A 14,023-nucleotide genomic window follows, 5' to 3' on the forward strand; every position below is an offset into this window, starting at 1 on the left:
ATGAAGGTGTCAAAGGAATACAAGAGCCAACTGAAAGAGCTCCCATGGTAAAAGCTGGAACAATTTCAGTACAAAATTAAGTTATACTGGGTTATAATACAAAGTATAAAATAAATATCTGTGAGTTATTTATGGTCTCAAAGTATAAAATAAATATCTGTGATATAAACAAATGACTAAGTAAATAAATAAGGGAGATTAACTTGCCACTCTTCAAGTATGGGCTACATTTGGAGACTATCTTCCAAAAAGGATAGTATAAAAAAAGGGCAAAAAGAGCATTTACAGTAGAGAAACCTGACAAACACCACCTCAGCCAGCTGCTCTTGATCAATACCAGCAGTGATATGTCTTGTTCATCACCCTTAATATGCTGTGATAAGGCTGGGAACTTGACCTCTGGGGTCTTCATCCCAAAGTCCATCATCTCAGTCTACTCATGAAAAAAACATCAGACAAACCCCAACTGAGGGACATTCCACAAAACACCTGACTAGTACTCCTTAAAACTGTTAAAGTCATCAAAAACAAGGAAAGCCAGGTGCATGAGTCACAGCTGTAATCCCAGCACTTTGGGAGGCCGAGGTAAGTGGATCACTTAAGGTCAGGAATTTGAGATCAGCCTCGCCAACATGGTGAAACCCCATCTCTACTAAAAATACAAAAATTAGCCAGGCGTGGTGGCAGGTGCCTGTAGTCCCAGATACTCGAGAGGTTGAGGTGGGAGGATCACTTGAACCCAGGAGGTGGAGGTTGCAACGAGTCGAGATCACACCACTGCATTCCAGCCTGCGTGATAGAGTGAGACCCTGTAACCCTGTCTCAGACAAGGAAAGTCTGATCACAGACAAGAGGAGTCTAAGGAGATCTGACTACTAAATATACTGTGGGATCTTAAATAGGATCCCAGAACAGAAAAGGACATTAGGCAAAAGCTAAGGAAATCAGAGTAAAAATTTGATTTTTGTTAATATTCCTTTTTCTTTATTGCTAATCTTCTCTGTATTGTTCCAGTTTTAATATATATGCTGCTGAAGCGAGCACAGGATTTTTGTTAATAATAATGAGTCAATATCAGTCCATTACTTGTGAAAAATGTACATTAGCGTACGATATTAATAACGGGAAATTGGTTCCAGGGTATATGGGAACTTTCTGTACGATATTAATTTTTCTATAAATCTAAAACTATTTTAAAATAATACCTTAAGAACTGTGGACACTGAAATACTTTTTCCTAATTCCTGTTAAAATTATTAATCGACATAATTGGGTTTTGTGGGTTTTTTGTTTGTTTTAAACAGAAATTTGCTCTGTCACACAGGCTGGAGTGCAGTGGCGCAATCTCAGCTCACTGCAACCTGTGCCTCCCAGGTTCAATTGATTCTCCTGCCTCAGCCTCATGAGTAGCTGGGACTACAGGCGTCCGCCACCACATATGGCTAATTTTTTGTTTTTTTAGTAAAAACAAGGTTTCACCATGTTGGCCAGTCTGGTCTCGAACTCTCGACCTCAGGTGATCCATGGGCCTTGTCCTCCAAAAGTGCTCAGATTACAGGTGTGAACCACCATGACCAGTCAACATAATTGGTTTTTAAAATTTATTCATTCATCAAATATTTGTTGAGCACCTTCTATATACCAAGTACTATTCTAGGCAGTGGGGAAACAAGAGCCAAATAAACAAGGTTTTCATCCTCACAGAGCTTACCCGATGGTAGAAGGAAAGGGAAATTAATAGGCAGTGAGAAGCAATGTGATACAAGAAATAATCCGAGAAGCATGCAGAGACCAGTACACAAAATAGTCCAAAATAAGGAATTTTTATTTTCTTCTCAGGGCAATAGAATGCCATTGAAGGATCTTCACTGAGGGGGATATGAAAACGTATGTTTTAAAAAAATGGCCTTGGCCAGGCACAGTGGCTCACGCCTGTAATTCCAGCACTGTGGGAGGCCACGGCAGGCAGATCACCAGGTCAGGAGAATCGAGGCCATCTTGGCCAACGTGGTAAAACCTCATCTCTACTGAAAATACAAAAATTAGCTGGGCATGGTGGTGTGCACCTGTAATTCTAGCTACTCAGGAGGCAGAGGCAGGCGAATCGCTTGAACCCGGGACACGGAGGTTGCAGTAAGCCAAGATAACACCCCTTCATTCCAGCCTGGCCATGGAGTGAGACTCCATCTCAAAAAAAAAAAAAAAAAAAAGAAAGAAAGAAAGAAAGAAAGAAAAGAAAAGAAAGAAAAAAATGGCCTTGATACTTATCTACTTACAGCAGCTTTCTTTAGTCACCAAAAACTGGAAAAAAACTAAATGTCCATAAACAGGTGACTGAATACACAAACTGCAATTTATCTATCCAATGGAACACTATTCAGCAATAAGAAGGAATGGACGAACCAGTAGGTTCAACAACAAGAATGGATCTCAAAAGCACTAGGCTAAGCAAAAGAAGCCAGGTCGGGTGGTGGCTCATGCCTGTAATCCCAAGACTTTGGGAGGCCAAGGTGGGAGGACTGCCTTTGTGAGGTCAGGAGTTCAAGACCAGCCTGGACATGAATAGCCAGATCTCATCCCCACAAAAAGATTTTTTAAACTAGCTAGGCCTGGCCAAGAGTGGTGGATCATGCTCGTAATCCCAGCACTTTGGTAGGATGAGGCGGGCAGATCACCTGAAGTTGGGAGTTTGAAACCAGCCTGACCAACATGGAGAAACCCAGTCTCTACTAAAAATACAAATTTAGCCAGGCCTGGCGGCACATGCCTATAATGCCAGCTACTCAGGAGGCTGAGGCAGGAGAATTGCTTGAACCTGGGAGGCAGAGGTTACAGTGAGCCGAGATCGCCCCATTGCACTCCAGCCTGGGCCACAAAAGCGAAACACCATCTCAAAAAAAGAAAAAGAAAAAAAAATTGAATATTTTAATTAAACTTTTTTAAATTCAATAAAAGTATTATTTAAAACATGTAGAGTATTTTGAAAAGTTTATTGTTCCTATTCAGAAATGCACTATGAAGAGTTTTAACTTTTTCTTTCTACATTAACAAAATAGTTAATAAAATGGGTTCCTGGCCCTTCCAATCACCACCAGAATCACCCACAAAACCATAATAGTTCACACAAAGAGGAAGCCTTGTAAATAGAAAAATCAGCCCAGCTCGGTGGCTCACACCTGTAATCCTAGCACTTTGGGAGGTCAGGAGTTTGAAACCAGCCTGGCCAACAAAGTGAAACCCCATCTCTACTAAAAATACAAAAACTATCTGGGCACAGTGGTGCGTGCCTATAGTCCCAGCTACTCTGGAGGCTGAGGCAGGAGAATTGCTTGAACCTGGGAAGTGGAGGTTGTAGTGAGCTGAGATCACACCACTGCACTCCAGCCTGGGCAACAGAGTAAGACTCCCTCTCAAAAAAAAAAAAAAAAAAATCAAAACAAAAAACAGAAACTCCCAAAAGGCAGTAAAATTACCCAATTTACTTTGTTCTCTTACTATGACAACTGCTGCTGTGGTTTAATTATTTGCTACAACTTCAGAGCATCCTAATATTTGTCAGCACCCTCTCTGCAGGTCTCTTCAATTACATCTCTATAAAGAGGCAGGGGTGAGACTACCTGGGTTTCTGTGAGAATGAAAGCGTTTGCAGATTAGCAGCTTCCAAATTAGCAGGCTGAGAGGCATGATACGCGATTCTTTTCTGTCCTACTCCCCAGTGAAAGCAATTAACAAGGAGGAAACAGGAATATGTTTCCTTTTCCCTTGGAGTCTGGCGCCTCCCTAGGGAGAGCAGGAGACTCCGTGCTGACAGTACTAGGGGATCCTTAATGCAAATGCTACTGCTCAAATTCTCAGTGGATGCTACTGATCAGAGGGCACCCCAGAGCAAAGTGGTGAGTGGCTCCTCCACTCACTCATCCTCTGGCAAAAGACAGAATGAGTTTTTGGAAAGAAGAAACCACACCACCCACTTATTGTAATCCAGATCTTGCTCAGCATAATCTCACCTGGGCCTAGCACAGTGTACACCTGATGGGAGTTCAGTAAATCCTTATTGAATAAATGAGAGCATAAAAGTGTGGCACACAGCAGGTATTCCATAAATATTAGTTGGGTAAATGAAGAGAGTGACACAACTGTTGACCCAACATTTTGGGAGGCCAAGGTGGGAGGATCGCTTGAGGCCAGGAGTTTGAGACCAGCCTTGGCAACACAGTGATAACCTGTCTTTACAAAATAGGCAGGTTGTGGTGGCTCACATCTGTAATCCCAGCACACTGGGAGGCCAAGGCAGGCAGATCACCTGAGACCAGGAATTCAAGGCCTGCCTGGCCAAGATAGCGAAACCCCACCTCTACAAAAAAATACAAAAATTAGCCAGGCATGGTGGCACGCACCTGTAATCCCAGCTACTTGGGAGGCTGAGGCACAAGAATCGTTTGAACCTGGGAGGCAGAGGTTGCAGCGAACCGAGATCACGTTACTGCACTACAAACCTGGGTGATAGAGCAAGACTGTGTCTCAAAAAAAATAAAAAGGTAAATAAAAAATAAATTTAGAGGCTGGCACCATGGCTCACACCTATAATACCAGCACTTTGGAAGGGCAAGGCAGGCAGATCACCTGAGGTTTGGAGTTCGAGACTAGCCTGACAGACATGAAGAAAAGCCATCCCTACTTAAAATAAAAAATTAGCCAGGAGTGGTGGCGCATGCCTGTAATCCCATCTACTCTGGAGGCTGAGGCAGGAGATTCACTTGAACCTGGGAAGTGAAGGTTGCAGTGAGTCAAGATCCGTGACATTGCACTGCAGCCTGGGCAACAAGAGTGAGACTCTGACTCAAAAAATAAATAAATAAATAAATTTTAAACTGAAGAGAATCACCAAGACACTGTCCTAGGTTAGGAGAGGATGTATATGTCAGGTTCAGAGCTACCCACTATGAGTAAACTAGTCTAACGAGCTAAACAAGGGCTCTGGGATCCGACCCAGCATCCAAAGCCCAATGCCACTGGCCACATTATGGGAAGCCTTAGCCAAGTCACTGGGATCAGTCAAAAGGGGATCAGTTTCCCCTTTGGGAAAAAAGGAGTAATACCTACCTTACATGATTATTTTATGACTTAGAAAAAGATGTAGATAAATCGCCTCAAAGGAGGTCTGGCATATGGAAGACATAGCAAAGAAAAATGGTAAAACTCCCTAGCAAGTGCTAACATTTCTTGAGGGCTAGCATGTCCACTTCACTGTGCCACACATCCTAAATATATGACCACACAAAATCTTCACATGAGGCTGTACTCAGCAGCGCACATCTGTAATCCTGACACTTTGGGAGCCTGAGGCAAGAGGATCGCTTGAGGCCAGGAGTTCCATACCAGCCTGGACAACATAGGGAACCCATCTTTACCAAAAAACGAAAAATTTAGCTGGGCGTGGTGGTGGGGTTCACCTGCAGTCTCAGCTACTGGGAGGCTGAGATGGGAGGATAACTTCAGCCTGCGAGGTAGAGGCCAAACTGAGCAGTGATTCGCACCTCTGCACTCAAACCTAGGTGACAGAGTGAGACCCTGTTTCAAATAAAGTAAAATAAAATAGAAAATTAAAAAATAAAATATTGAGGCCAATGTTATAAGTAGGACGATCTCCCTTCTACAGGTGAGAAAACTGACATATAGAGAGTGATGACAGGGTAAGGGCTGCAGGATTCAAACTCAGGCACACGTGCAGTCTACACTCCTATCCACCACACGGTATTTTCCACTATGATGGCATTAAGAACCACTTAATCTCGCAGACGCTACAACTGGCACTTTGCAAACAGTGTTTCAACGAATTCACCCCAACAGGGTTAAGTTGGCGCAGCTGAGGCTCACAGGAGTCCAGAGATTTGCCTGAAGTCGCCACGCGCGGCTGGAGCCTTGGGGAGCCGTCACCCACTCGCTCCGCACCCTGGTCGTGGGAAGCCTCCCTTCAGCAATCACGTCGCGCAGTCTCTGCCTCAGTGTCCCAAGGCGGACCCCAATCCCCTACCGGCGTGAGGAGTCACGAAATTCCGTCCGTCCCTGCCTAATTGTCCCCAAAGGTCAAGCCTCCCCTCATCCGCCCCGGTCTAAGAGTTCAGGTCAGCCCCACCCACCTCCTCAGTTCGGGTCCGGGGGGTCTCCCAGTAGCCCCCGAGACGGAAACAACCGCGTGGGGGAGGGGATGCGGGGAGGACGCATGCCCAGACGGCTCCACTCGGCCTCCAGCTCACCTGGGAATCACGAAACTCTACCACCACGTTCTCGCTGCTCCATCGCGCCGCCATCTATCCCGCCCTGCCGCCGCAGCCCTAGGACTGCGCCCTCCAAGCCCGCCGTCCCCAGAACCCCAGGACCGGAGCCCCACACAGCCCTAAAGTCAGCCCTGACACGGCCCGTCCCCGCGTTGCTCCTGAACGCAAGCCATTGGTTGATCCAAGAACAGGCTCCGCCCCTTCTTCTTGGTTCCTCCAATTGCTGCACTGCTCCTGCCACAAATAGGCACGCCCTCGCTCACTTCCGTCACTCGGTTTGAGTCACCGACGCTCCTCACGACTGCGGCCACGCCCCCTGCCTCGAGCTCTGCGGGGAGTTGTAGTCCAAGCTCGAGCAAGCGTGTATGCCCCGAGAAGAGCTCGCAGGTTTGGGTTTGGGTGAGGGGACGTGTCTATTGTCCTCACTAACCCTCGCTGGACTCCCGGGCACTCCTCCAGACCCAGTCCAATGTTTGGACCGGGTGCGGTGGCTCACGTGTGTAATCCCAGCACTTTGGGAGGCCGAAGCAGGTGGATCACCTGAGGTCAGGAGTTCGAGACGAGCCTGACCAATATGGTGAAACCCCTTCTCTACTAAAAATTCAAAAAATTAGCCGAGCTTGGTGGCGGGTGCCTGTAATCCCAGCTAGTCGGGAGGCTGCTGTGGCAGGACAATCGCTTGAACCTGAGAAGCGGAGGTTGCAGTGAGCCGAGATCGCGCCACAGTACTCCAGCCTGGGCGACAAGAGCAAGACTCCATCTGATAAATAAATAAATAAATAAACTTTCGGGCAAACCTAATATACCTCTTCTCCTCATGCCTATCCAAGATATTTCAAAGTCTGAATGTGCAATTTATTGTTTCATACAATACAGCAGCACCTCCCATAACAGATTGAAGGTACACTTGAATGTGAGAATCCAGCTGCTTTCGCTTTCTTGATCTGCAGTCCAATGTTCTACCTCTGATCTATACCCCCTCCTGCAATCCAGCTATTTTCTAATAAGCCAAACCTTAAACAGATTTGCCAGATTTTGTTTGTTTGTTTTGGAAAATTTGGTTTTTTTTTCACTTTAAAATGTATTCTTGCCAGGCGCAGTGGCTCACGCCTGTGATCCCAGCACTTTGGGGGACCGAGGTGGGTGGATCACGAGGTCAGGAGATCGAGACCATCCTGGCTAACCTGGTGAAACCCCATCTCTACTAAAAATACAGAAAATTAGCCGGGCGTAGTGGCAGGCTCCTGTAGTCCCAGCTACTCAGGAGACTGAGGCAGGAGGATTGCTTGAACCTCAGAGGAGGAGGTTGCCATGAGCCAAGATCACACCACTACACTCCAGCTAGGGCAAGAGAGTGACATTCCGTCTTAAAAAAAAAAAAAAAAAAAAAAAAGAAATCATGTGAATTAATGTTTAAATGAAATAATGAATAAATATATTTTTAAATTCTATATACTACATATAGAAACTTTTGGAGGCCGGACGCAGTGGCGCATTCCTGTAATCCAGCACTTTGGGAGGCTGAGGTGGATGGATTGCTTGAAGCCACAAGGATGCTGCAGTAAGCTAGGATCACATTACTGCACTCCAGCCTGGGCAGCAGAGCAAGACCTTGTCAAGAAAGAAAAAAGAAAGAAAGAGGGCCGGGCGCGGTGGCTCAAGCCTGTAATCCCAGCAGTTTGGGAGGCCGAGGCGGGTGGATCACGAGGTCAAGAGATCGAGACCATCCTGGTCAACATGGTGAAACCCCGTCTCTACTAAAAATACAAAAAATTAGCTGGGCATGGTGGCGTGGCGCGTGCCTGTAATCCCAGCGACTCAGGAGGCTGAGGCAGGAGAATTGCCTGAACCCGGGAGGCGGAGGTTGCGGTGAGCCGAGATCGCGCCATTGCACTCCAGCCTGGGTAACATGAGCGAAACTCCGTCTCAAAAAAAAAAAAAAAAAAAAGAAAAAAGAAAGAAAGAAAGAAAAGAAAGAAAGAAGGAAAGAAGGAAAGGAAGGAAGGAAGGAGAGAGAGAGAGAGAGAGAGAGAAAGGAAGAAAGAAAGAAGAAAAAAAAGAAGGAAGGAAGGAAGGAGAGAGAGAGAGAGAGAGAGAGAGAAAGAGAGAAAGAAGGAAGGAAGGAAAGAAGGAAAGAGAGAGAGACAGAGAGAAAAAAAGAAAGAAAAAGAAAGAAAGGAGGGAAGGAGGGAAGGAAGGAAGGAAGGAAGAAAGAAAGAAAAGAAGAAAGAGAGAGAAAGCAAGCAAGCAAGCTTTTTGGGGTCTTCAGTAATTTTTACAGTGTAAAGGGATTCTGAGATCAAAAAGTTTGAGAACCACTGTACTAACATGGTGGGTGATTAAGTTCCCTCTTCAGGCCCACCCTCTTAAATGTTGACTTAACTGGTTTAGCCTGTTTCCCTACAGAACGGAAAAATGGCTTACCTCATTTGGCTGTTGTAAGGAACTAAGCACAGGGCCTGGGATGTAGAAAATGCTCAACTACAAACTATTAATTTGGTTCTAGAAGCCAGAAAATCAATAAAAATAAAACAAACTGTGGTTGTTGTTAATATTAGCAATATTTGTATGTGCAAGTCATTATATGAATAAAGATAAGAAGGTGTGGTCTCTTCCCTCCTGGAGCATTGGGTGTAAGGGGGAAGACAGGCTTGTTGACAGATAAGGGTGACTAACTTATTGCTTAGACCTTTTCATGTTTTGTTTTTATTTTTTATTTTTTGGAGACAGGGTCTCATTCTGCCACCCACAATGGAGTGCAGTGGTGTGAGCATAGCTCACCGCAGCCTCCAACTCCTGGGCTCAAGCAATCCTCCTCCCTCAGCCTCCCAAGTAACTGGGACTACAAGCATGTATTATTATACCCAGCTATTTTTTTTTCCACTTTTTATAGAGATGGTCTTGTTGTGTTGCCCAGGGTGGTTTCTAATGCCTGGCTTCAAGCAAGTGATCCTCCAGCCTCAGCTTCTGGAGCTGGGACTCGGCATGAGCCACCATGCCTGACCCCACTTCATATTTTAGCATTGCATCGCCAAAGACTCCTCCATCCCAGGAAATCCTTCAGATCCTGGCAAACTGGGACAATTGGTTACTCTACAATAGGAATGTGTTTGGCAGAAAGTCTTGTATATTATAATAGTCTTGCAAGCAGTATATCAGGAGAGAAGACCCTAAATGGGTGACCCGAAATGACATCTTGAAGAACATGACATGTGAGCTTTTCAGTATAATGTTAAGATATTGATAGAGTACACTACAGAAAAAAGAAAAATAAAAACACTTCACCATTAAGAGTGTGAACCAAGGCTGGACGTGGTGTCTCACACCTGCTATTTGAGGGAATCATTTAAGTTCAGGAGTTCAAGACCAGCCTGGACCACAGGGCAAGACCCATCTCTAAAAAAAAACTAAAATTAGCCAGGTGTGGTGGCGAGCATGTGTAGTCCCAACTACATGGGAGGCTGAGGTGAGAGGATTGCCTAAGTCTGGGAGGTTGAGGCTATAGTGAGCTATGATTGCGCCACTGCACTCCAGATTGGGTGACAGAACAAAACACTGTCTGTAAAAAAAAAATAAAAGTCATTTTATTTCTGACTAGCTACCTCATCCATTATCTCCATGTATCTGGAATTTGTGATACAAAAACAATGTATAGCCAATCAGTAGTTTATGTTATTTTGATGTAAATTCTTGGTAAAAAAAAAAAAAAAAAAAAAAACCTTAGGAACTGCCCCTTCTTTTTCTTTGGAAACTGACTGTAACTGTTGCTAACTGGAGTGTGTATTCAGGGCAACTTGAATCTATGCTCCTACATTGTTTTCTCAAGTTTGGCCCAGATAAATTCTCTGTTTATGTTCATTTTGCCTCAGCTTCCTCCTTTTAGGGCAACACCAGGATGTAGTAGGTGCACAATAAAAAATCTGCTGAATAACTGATTAACAGGCCGGGTACTGTCATTTACACCTGTAATCCCAGCAGTTGTGGAGGCCAACGGGGGAGGATTGTTTGAAGCTAGAAGTTGGAGACCAGCCTGGGCAAAATGGCCAAACCTGGTCTTTTTTTTTGAGAGAGAGAAGGAAGGAAGGAAGGAAAAAAGGAAGGAAGAAAGGGGGGAAGGGAAGGAAGGAAGGAAGGAAGGAAGGAAGGAAGGAAGGAAGGAAAGAAGGAAGGAAGAGAAAGAAAAGAAAGAAAAGAAAAGAAAAAAAAGGAAGGAAGGAAGGGGGGAAGGGGGGAAGGGAGGGAAGGAAGGAAGGAAGGAAGGAAAGAAAAGAAAAGAAAAGAAAAGAAAATCAGTACTTGCCAACTTTTCCACTTGCCACTGGAAAAGTTGGCAAGTACTGATTAAGAAGAGCCCTGCTAGCCGGGCGCGGTGGCTCAAGCCTGTAATCCCAGCACTTTGGGAGGCCGAGGCGGGTGGATCACGAGGTCAAGTGATCGAGACCATCCTGGTCAACATGGTGAAACCCCGTCTCAACTAAAACTACAAAAAAATTAGCTGGGCATGGTGGTGCGTGCCTGTAATCCCAGCTACTCAGGAGGCTGAGACAGGAGAATTGCCTGAACCCAGGAAGCGGAGGTTGCGGTGAGCCGAGATCGCGCCATTGCACTCCAGCCTGGGTAACATGAGTGAAACTCCGTCTCAAAAAAAAAAAAAAAGAAGAGCCCTGCTGGCCAGTTGCAGTGGCTCACACCTGTAATCCCAGCACTTTGGGAGGCCCAGGCTGGCTAATCACTTGAGGTCAGTAGTTCTATACCAGCCTGGCCAACATGGTGAAACCCTGCCTCTGCTAAAAATACAAAAATTAGCTGGTCGTGGTGGCAGATGCCTGCAATCCCAGCTACTTCGGAGGCTGAGGGAGGAGAATTGCTTGATCTGAAAGGTAGAGTTTGCAGTGAGCAGAGATCTGGTCACTGCACTCTAGCCTGGGCCACAGAGAGCAAGACTCTGTCTCAAAAAAAAAAAAAAAAAAAAGAGCCCTGCCTTTTGGACAAAGATACGGATAGAGATACAGCTCTTAAAGCTCTCCGTCTATGTATACATAGCTTGGTAATTTGCTTCCCACCAAAATGAGTGGGCTCTAAGATCATTGTGCCTGAGCGTTTCTGCAACCCTCCCCCACTCCCACCTCTTTAGTTCATATTTATCTACTTCTCAAAATCTGCATGTCATGGTTCATAGGCAAAGACAGCACTTTGACTTTCGAGTCCTTGGTGCACTCTGTTCTCCCAGTGCTTTTCTTCTTAAGTGGAAAAAAGGTCCAGCAGAATTTTGGGGAAAGAGAGCAGAAGCACCTTTCCAATTACCTCCTCAGGTCCTTCTGTCATGAAATAGTGGGGACTTGGCCGGGTGCAGTGGCTCACACCTGTAATTCCAACACTTCAGGAGGCCAAGGTGGGTGGATCTCCTAAGATCAGGAGTCTCCACTTGAGGCTGAGACCAACCTGGCCAACATGGAGAAACCCCATCTCTACTAAAGATACCAAAACTAGCCGGTGGGGTGGTGGGTGCCCTGTAATCCTAACTACTCGGGAGGCTAAGGCAGGAGAATCGCTTGAACCCTGGAGGGGGAGGTTGCAGTGAACTGAGATCACGCAACTGCACTCCAGCCTGGGCAACAGAGTGAGCCTCTGTCTCAAAAAAAAAAAAAAAAGAAAGAAAGAAAGAAAGAAAAGGAAAGAAAAAGAAATAGTGGGAACTCTGGAGCAACATCCAGAGCTCTCTGGCTGCTTCTTCATTGCTATGCTCCCCTGAGATCCACATGTAAATGTTTTTTCCATGTCGATAAAAAAATTAAACAAAATCAAAGCCAAACTTTTTGTTCCTATTTTGGAGACCAGATCTCAGGCTGGAGTGCAGTGGCAGTGGTGCCATCTCGGCTCACTGCAACCTCAACTTCCCAGGTTTAAGCGATCCTCCCACCTCAGCCTCTTGAGGAGCTGGGACCACAGGCACACACGACCACATCTGGCTAATTTTTGCATTTTTTGTAGAAATAGAGTTTGGCCATGTTGCCCAAGCTGGTCTCAATCTCCTGAGCTCAAGTGATCCACTCACCTTGGCCTCCCAAACTGCTGCTCTGTAACATATTTAAAGAGGATTATTCTGAGACCACGAGTGCCATATGAGTGACCATGGCCTGGGGAACAGTCTCAGCAGGTCCTGAGAAAGTGTGCCCAAGACAGTCAGGTTACACATTGGTTTTGTACATTTTAGGGAGACAGGAATTGTAGGTTAAATCATAGGTCAGTATGTGGAAGGTATACATTGGTTCAGCCTGAAGAAGCAAGATGTCTTGGAGGGAGCAGAGTTACAGGTCATAGGTGGATTTGAAGACTTCCTGATTGGCAATTGGTTAAAAGAGTTCAACTGTGTCCAAAAACCTGAAGTCAGTATAAAGAAATGTTTGAGTTAAGATGAGGGAAGCCATAGAGATCAAGGCTCTTATTAAGAGGACGAAGCCTCATAGGCATCAGCCTTCAGAGAGAATAGGCAGTAAATTTCTCAGGGCCTTAAAAGGTGTTAGACTCAGTTTATCTCTCTCTTAAAAAAAAAAAAAAAATTGGCCAATCGTGGTGGCTTACGCCCGTAATCCCAGCAAATTGGGAGGCCAAGGCAGGTAGATCACGAGGTCAGGAGTTTGAGTCCAACATGACCAACATGGTGAAATCCAATCTCTACTAAAAATACAAAAATTAGCTGGGCGTGGTGGCACGCACCTGTAATCCCAGCTACTTGGGAGGCTGAGGCAGGAGAATCGCTTGAACCTGGGAAGCAGAGATTGCAGAGAGCCGAGATCTCACCACTGCACTCCAGCCTGGGTGACAGAGTGAGACTCCATCTCATTAAAAAAAAAAAAAAAAAAAGAAAAGTCCAGGCGCAGTGGCTCACACCTGTAATCCAAACACTGGGAGGCCAAGGCAGGCGTATCATTTGAAGTCAGGAGTTCAAGACCAGCCTGGCCAACATGGTGAAACCCCGTCTCAGTAAAAATACAAAAAAAAAAAAAATTAGCTAGGCGTGGTGGTGCATTCCTGTAGTCCCAGCTACTCCAGAGGCTGAGGCAGGAGAATCACCTGAACCTGGGAGGCAGAGGTTGCAGTGAGCTGAGATGGTGCCACTGCATCGCAATCTGGGAAACAAAGCGACACCCTGTCTTAAGAAAAAAAAATAAAGATGGAGTTTCACTGTGTTGCCCACGCTGGTCTCTAACTCTTCAGCTCAAGCAATCCTGCCACCCCCGTGGCCTCCCCAAGTGCTGGGATTGCAGGTGTGAGCCACCACTCTTGGCCACTTAATCTCTTAAATCCAGGAAAATCCCAGCTGCATTCTCTAAAGATGCAAAATTTTCCCCACAACAGAATGCTTTGAAGGGCCATTTCAAAATATGTCAAAGAAATATATTTTGGGGTAAAATATTTTTATTTCCTTCAGGGTCTACTATCTGTCCTATGATGCTATACCAGAGTCAGGCTGGAATTTGATATCTTATTGCCACAAAGCATCTGTTCTGTCAGTCTTATGGTCTCTGTTTTAACCTTGATGCTGCTCAGTTGTGCCTAAACTCCAAAAGGGAGAGGGTATAATGACCTTCTTTCCCGTGATGGCCAGAAATTCCGTTTTTCAGGTTTCTCTGGGGGCCCCTTGGCCCGAGGCAGCGGTCTGTTCCATCTGTTGGGGGACTTAGGGTTTTGCATCTGAATCAGAGGCTGGGGACCACTGAGGGTTCTTTGTCAAGTAGATCCCA

At 45.6% G+C, this 14,023-nt stretch overlaps 1 protein-coding gene across 9 annotated transcripts in view; it reads right to left on the reverse strand.

The window, feature by feature from the left end:
* Nucleotides 1–6,443, reverse strand: part of WDR59 (WD repeat domain 59) — a 107,782-nt gene extending 101,339 nt beyond the window's left edge. For 6 of the 9 annotated variants that reach the window (XM_032284452.1, XM_032284451.1, XM_032284450.1 and 3 more), the window contains exon 1: nt 6,258–6,442. Coding sequence is in view for 6 of the 9 variants with exons in the window: in XM_032284451.1 (XP_032140342.1) it covers nt 6,258–6,311 (54 nt within the window). In the remaining 3 variants the exon portion in view is untranslated. The other 3 variants (XM_032284445.1, XM_032284444.1, XM_032284447.1) reach the window with 2 other exon arrangements.
* Nucleotides 6,444–14,023: the final 7,580 nt, after the last annotated feature.

The sequence above is a fragment of the Sapajus apella genome, unplaced genomic scaffold (genome assembly GCF_009761245.1).
Source record: "Sapajus apella isolate SASKATOON/1434 unplaced genomic scaffold, GSC_monkey_1.0 scaffold15, whole genome shotgun sequence".
In the NCBI taxonomy this organism is placed as follows: Eukaryota; Metazoa; Chordata; class Mammalia; order Primates; family Cebidae; genus Sapajus; species Sapajus apella.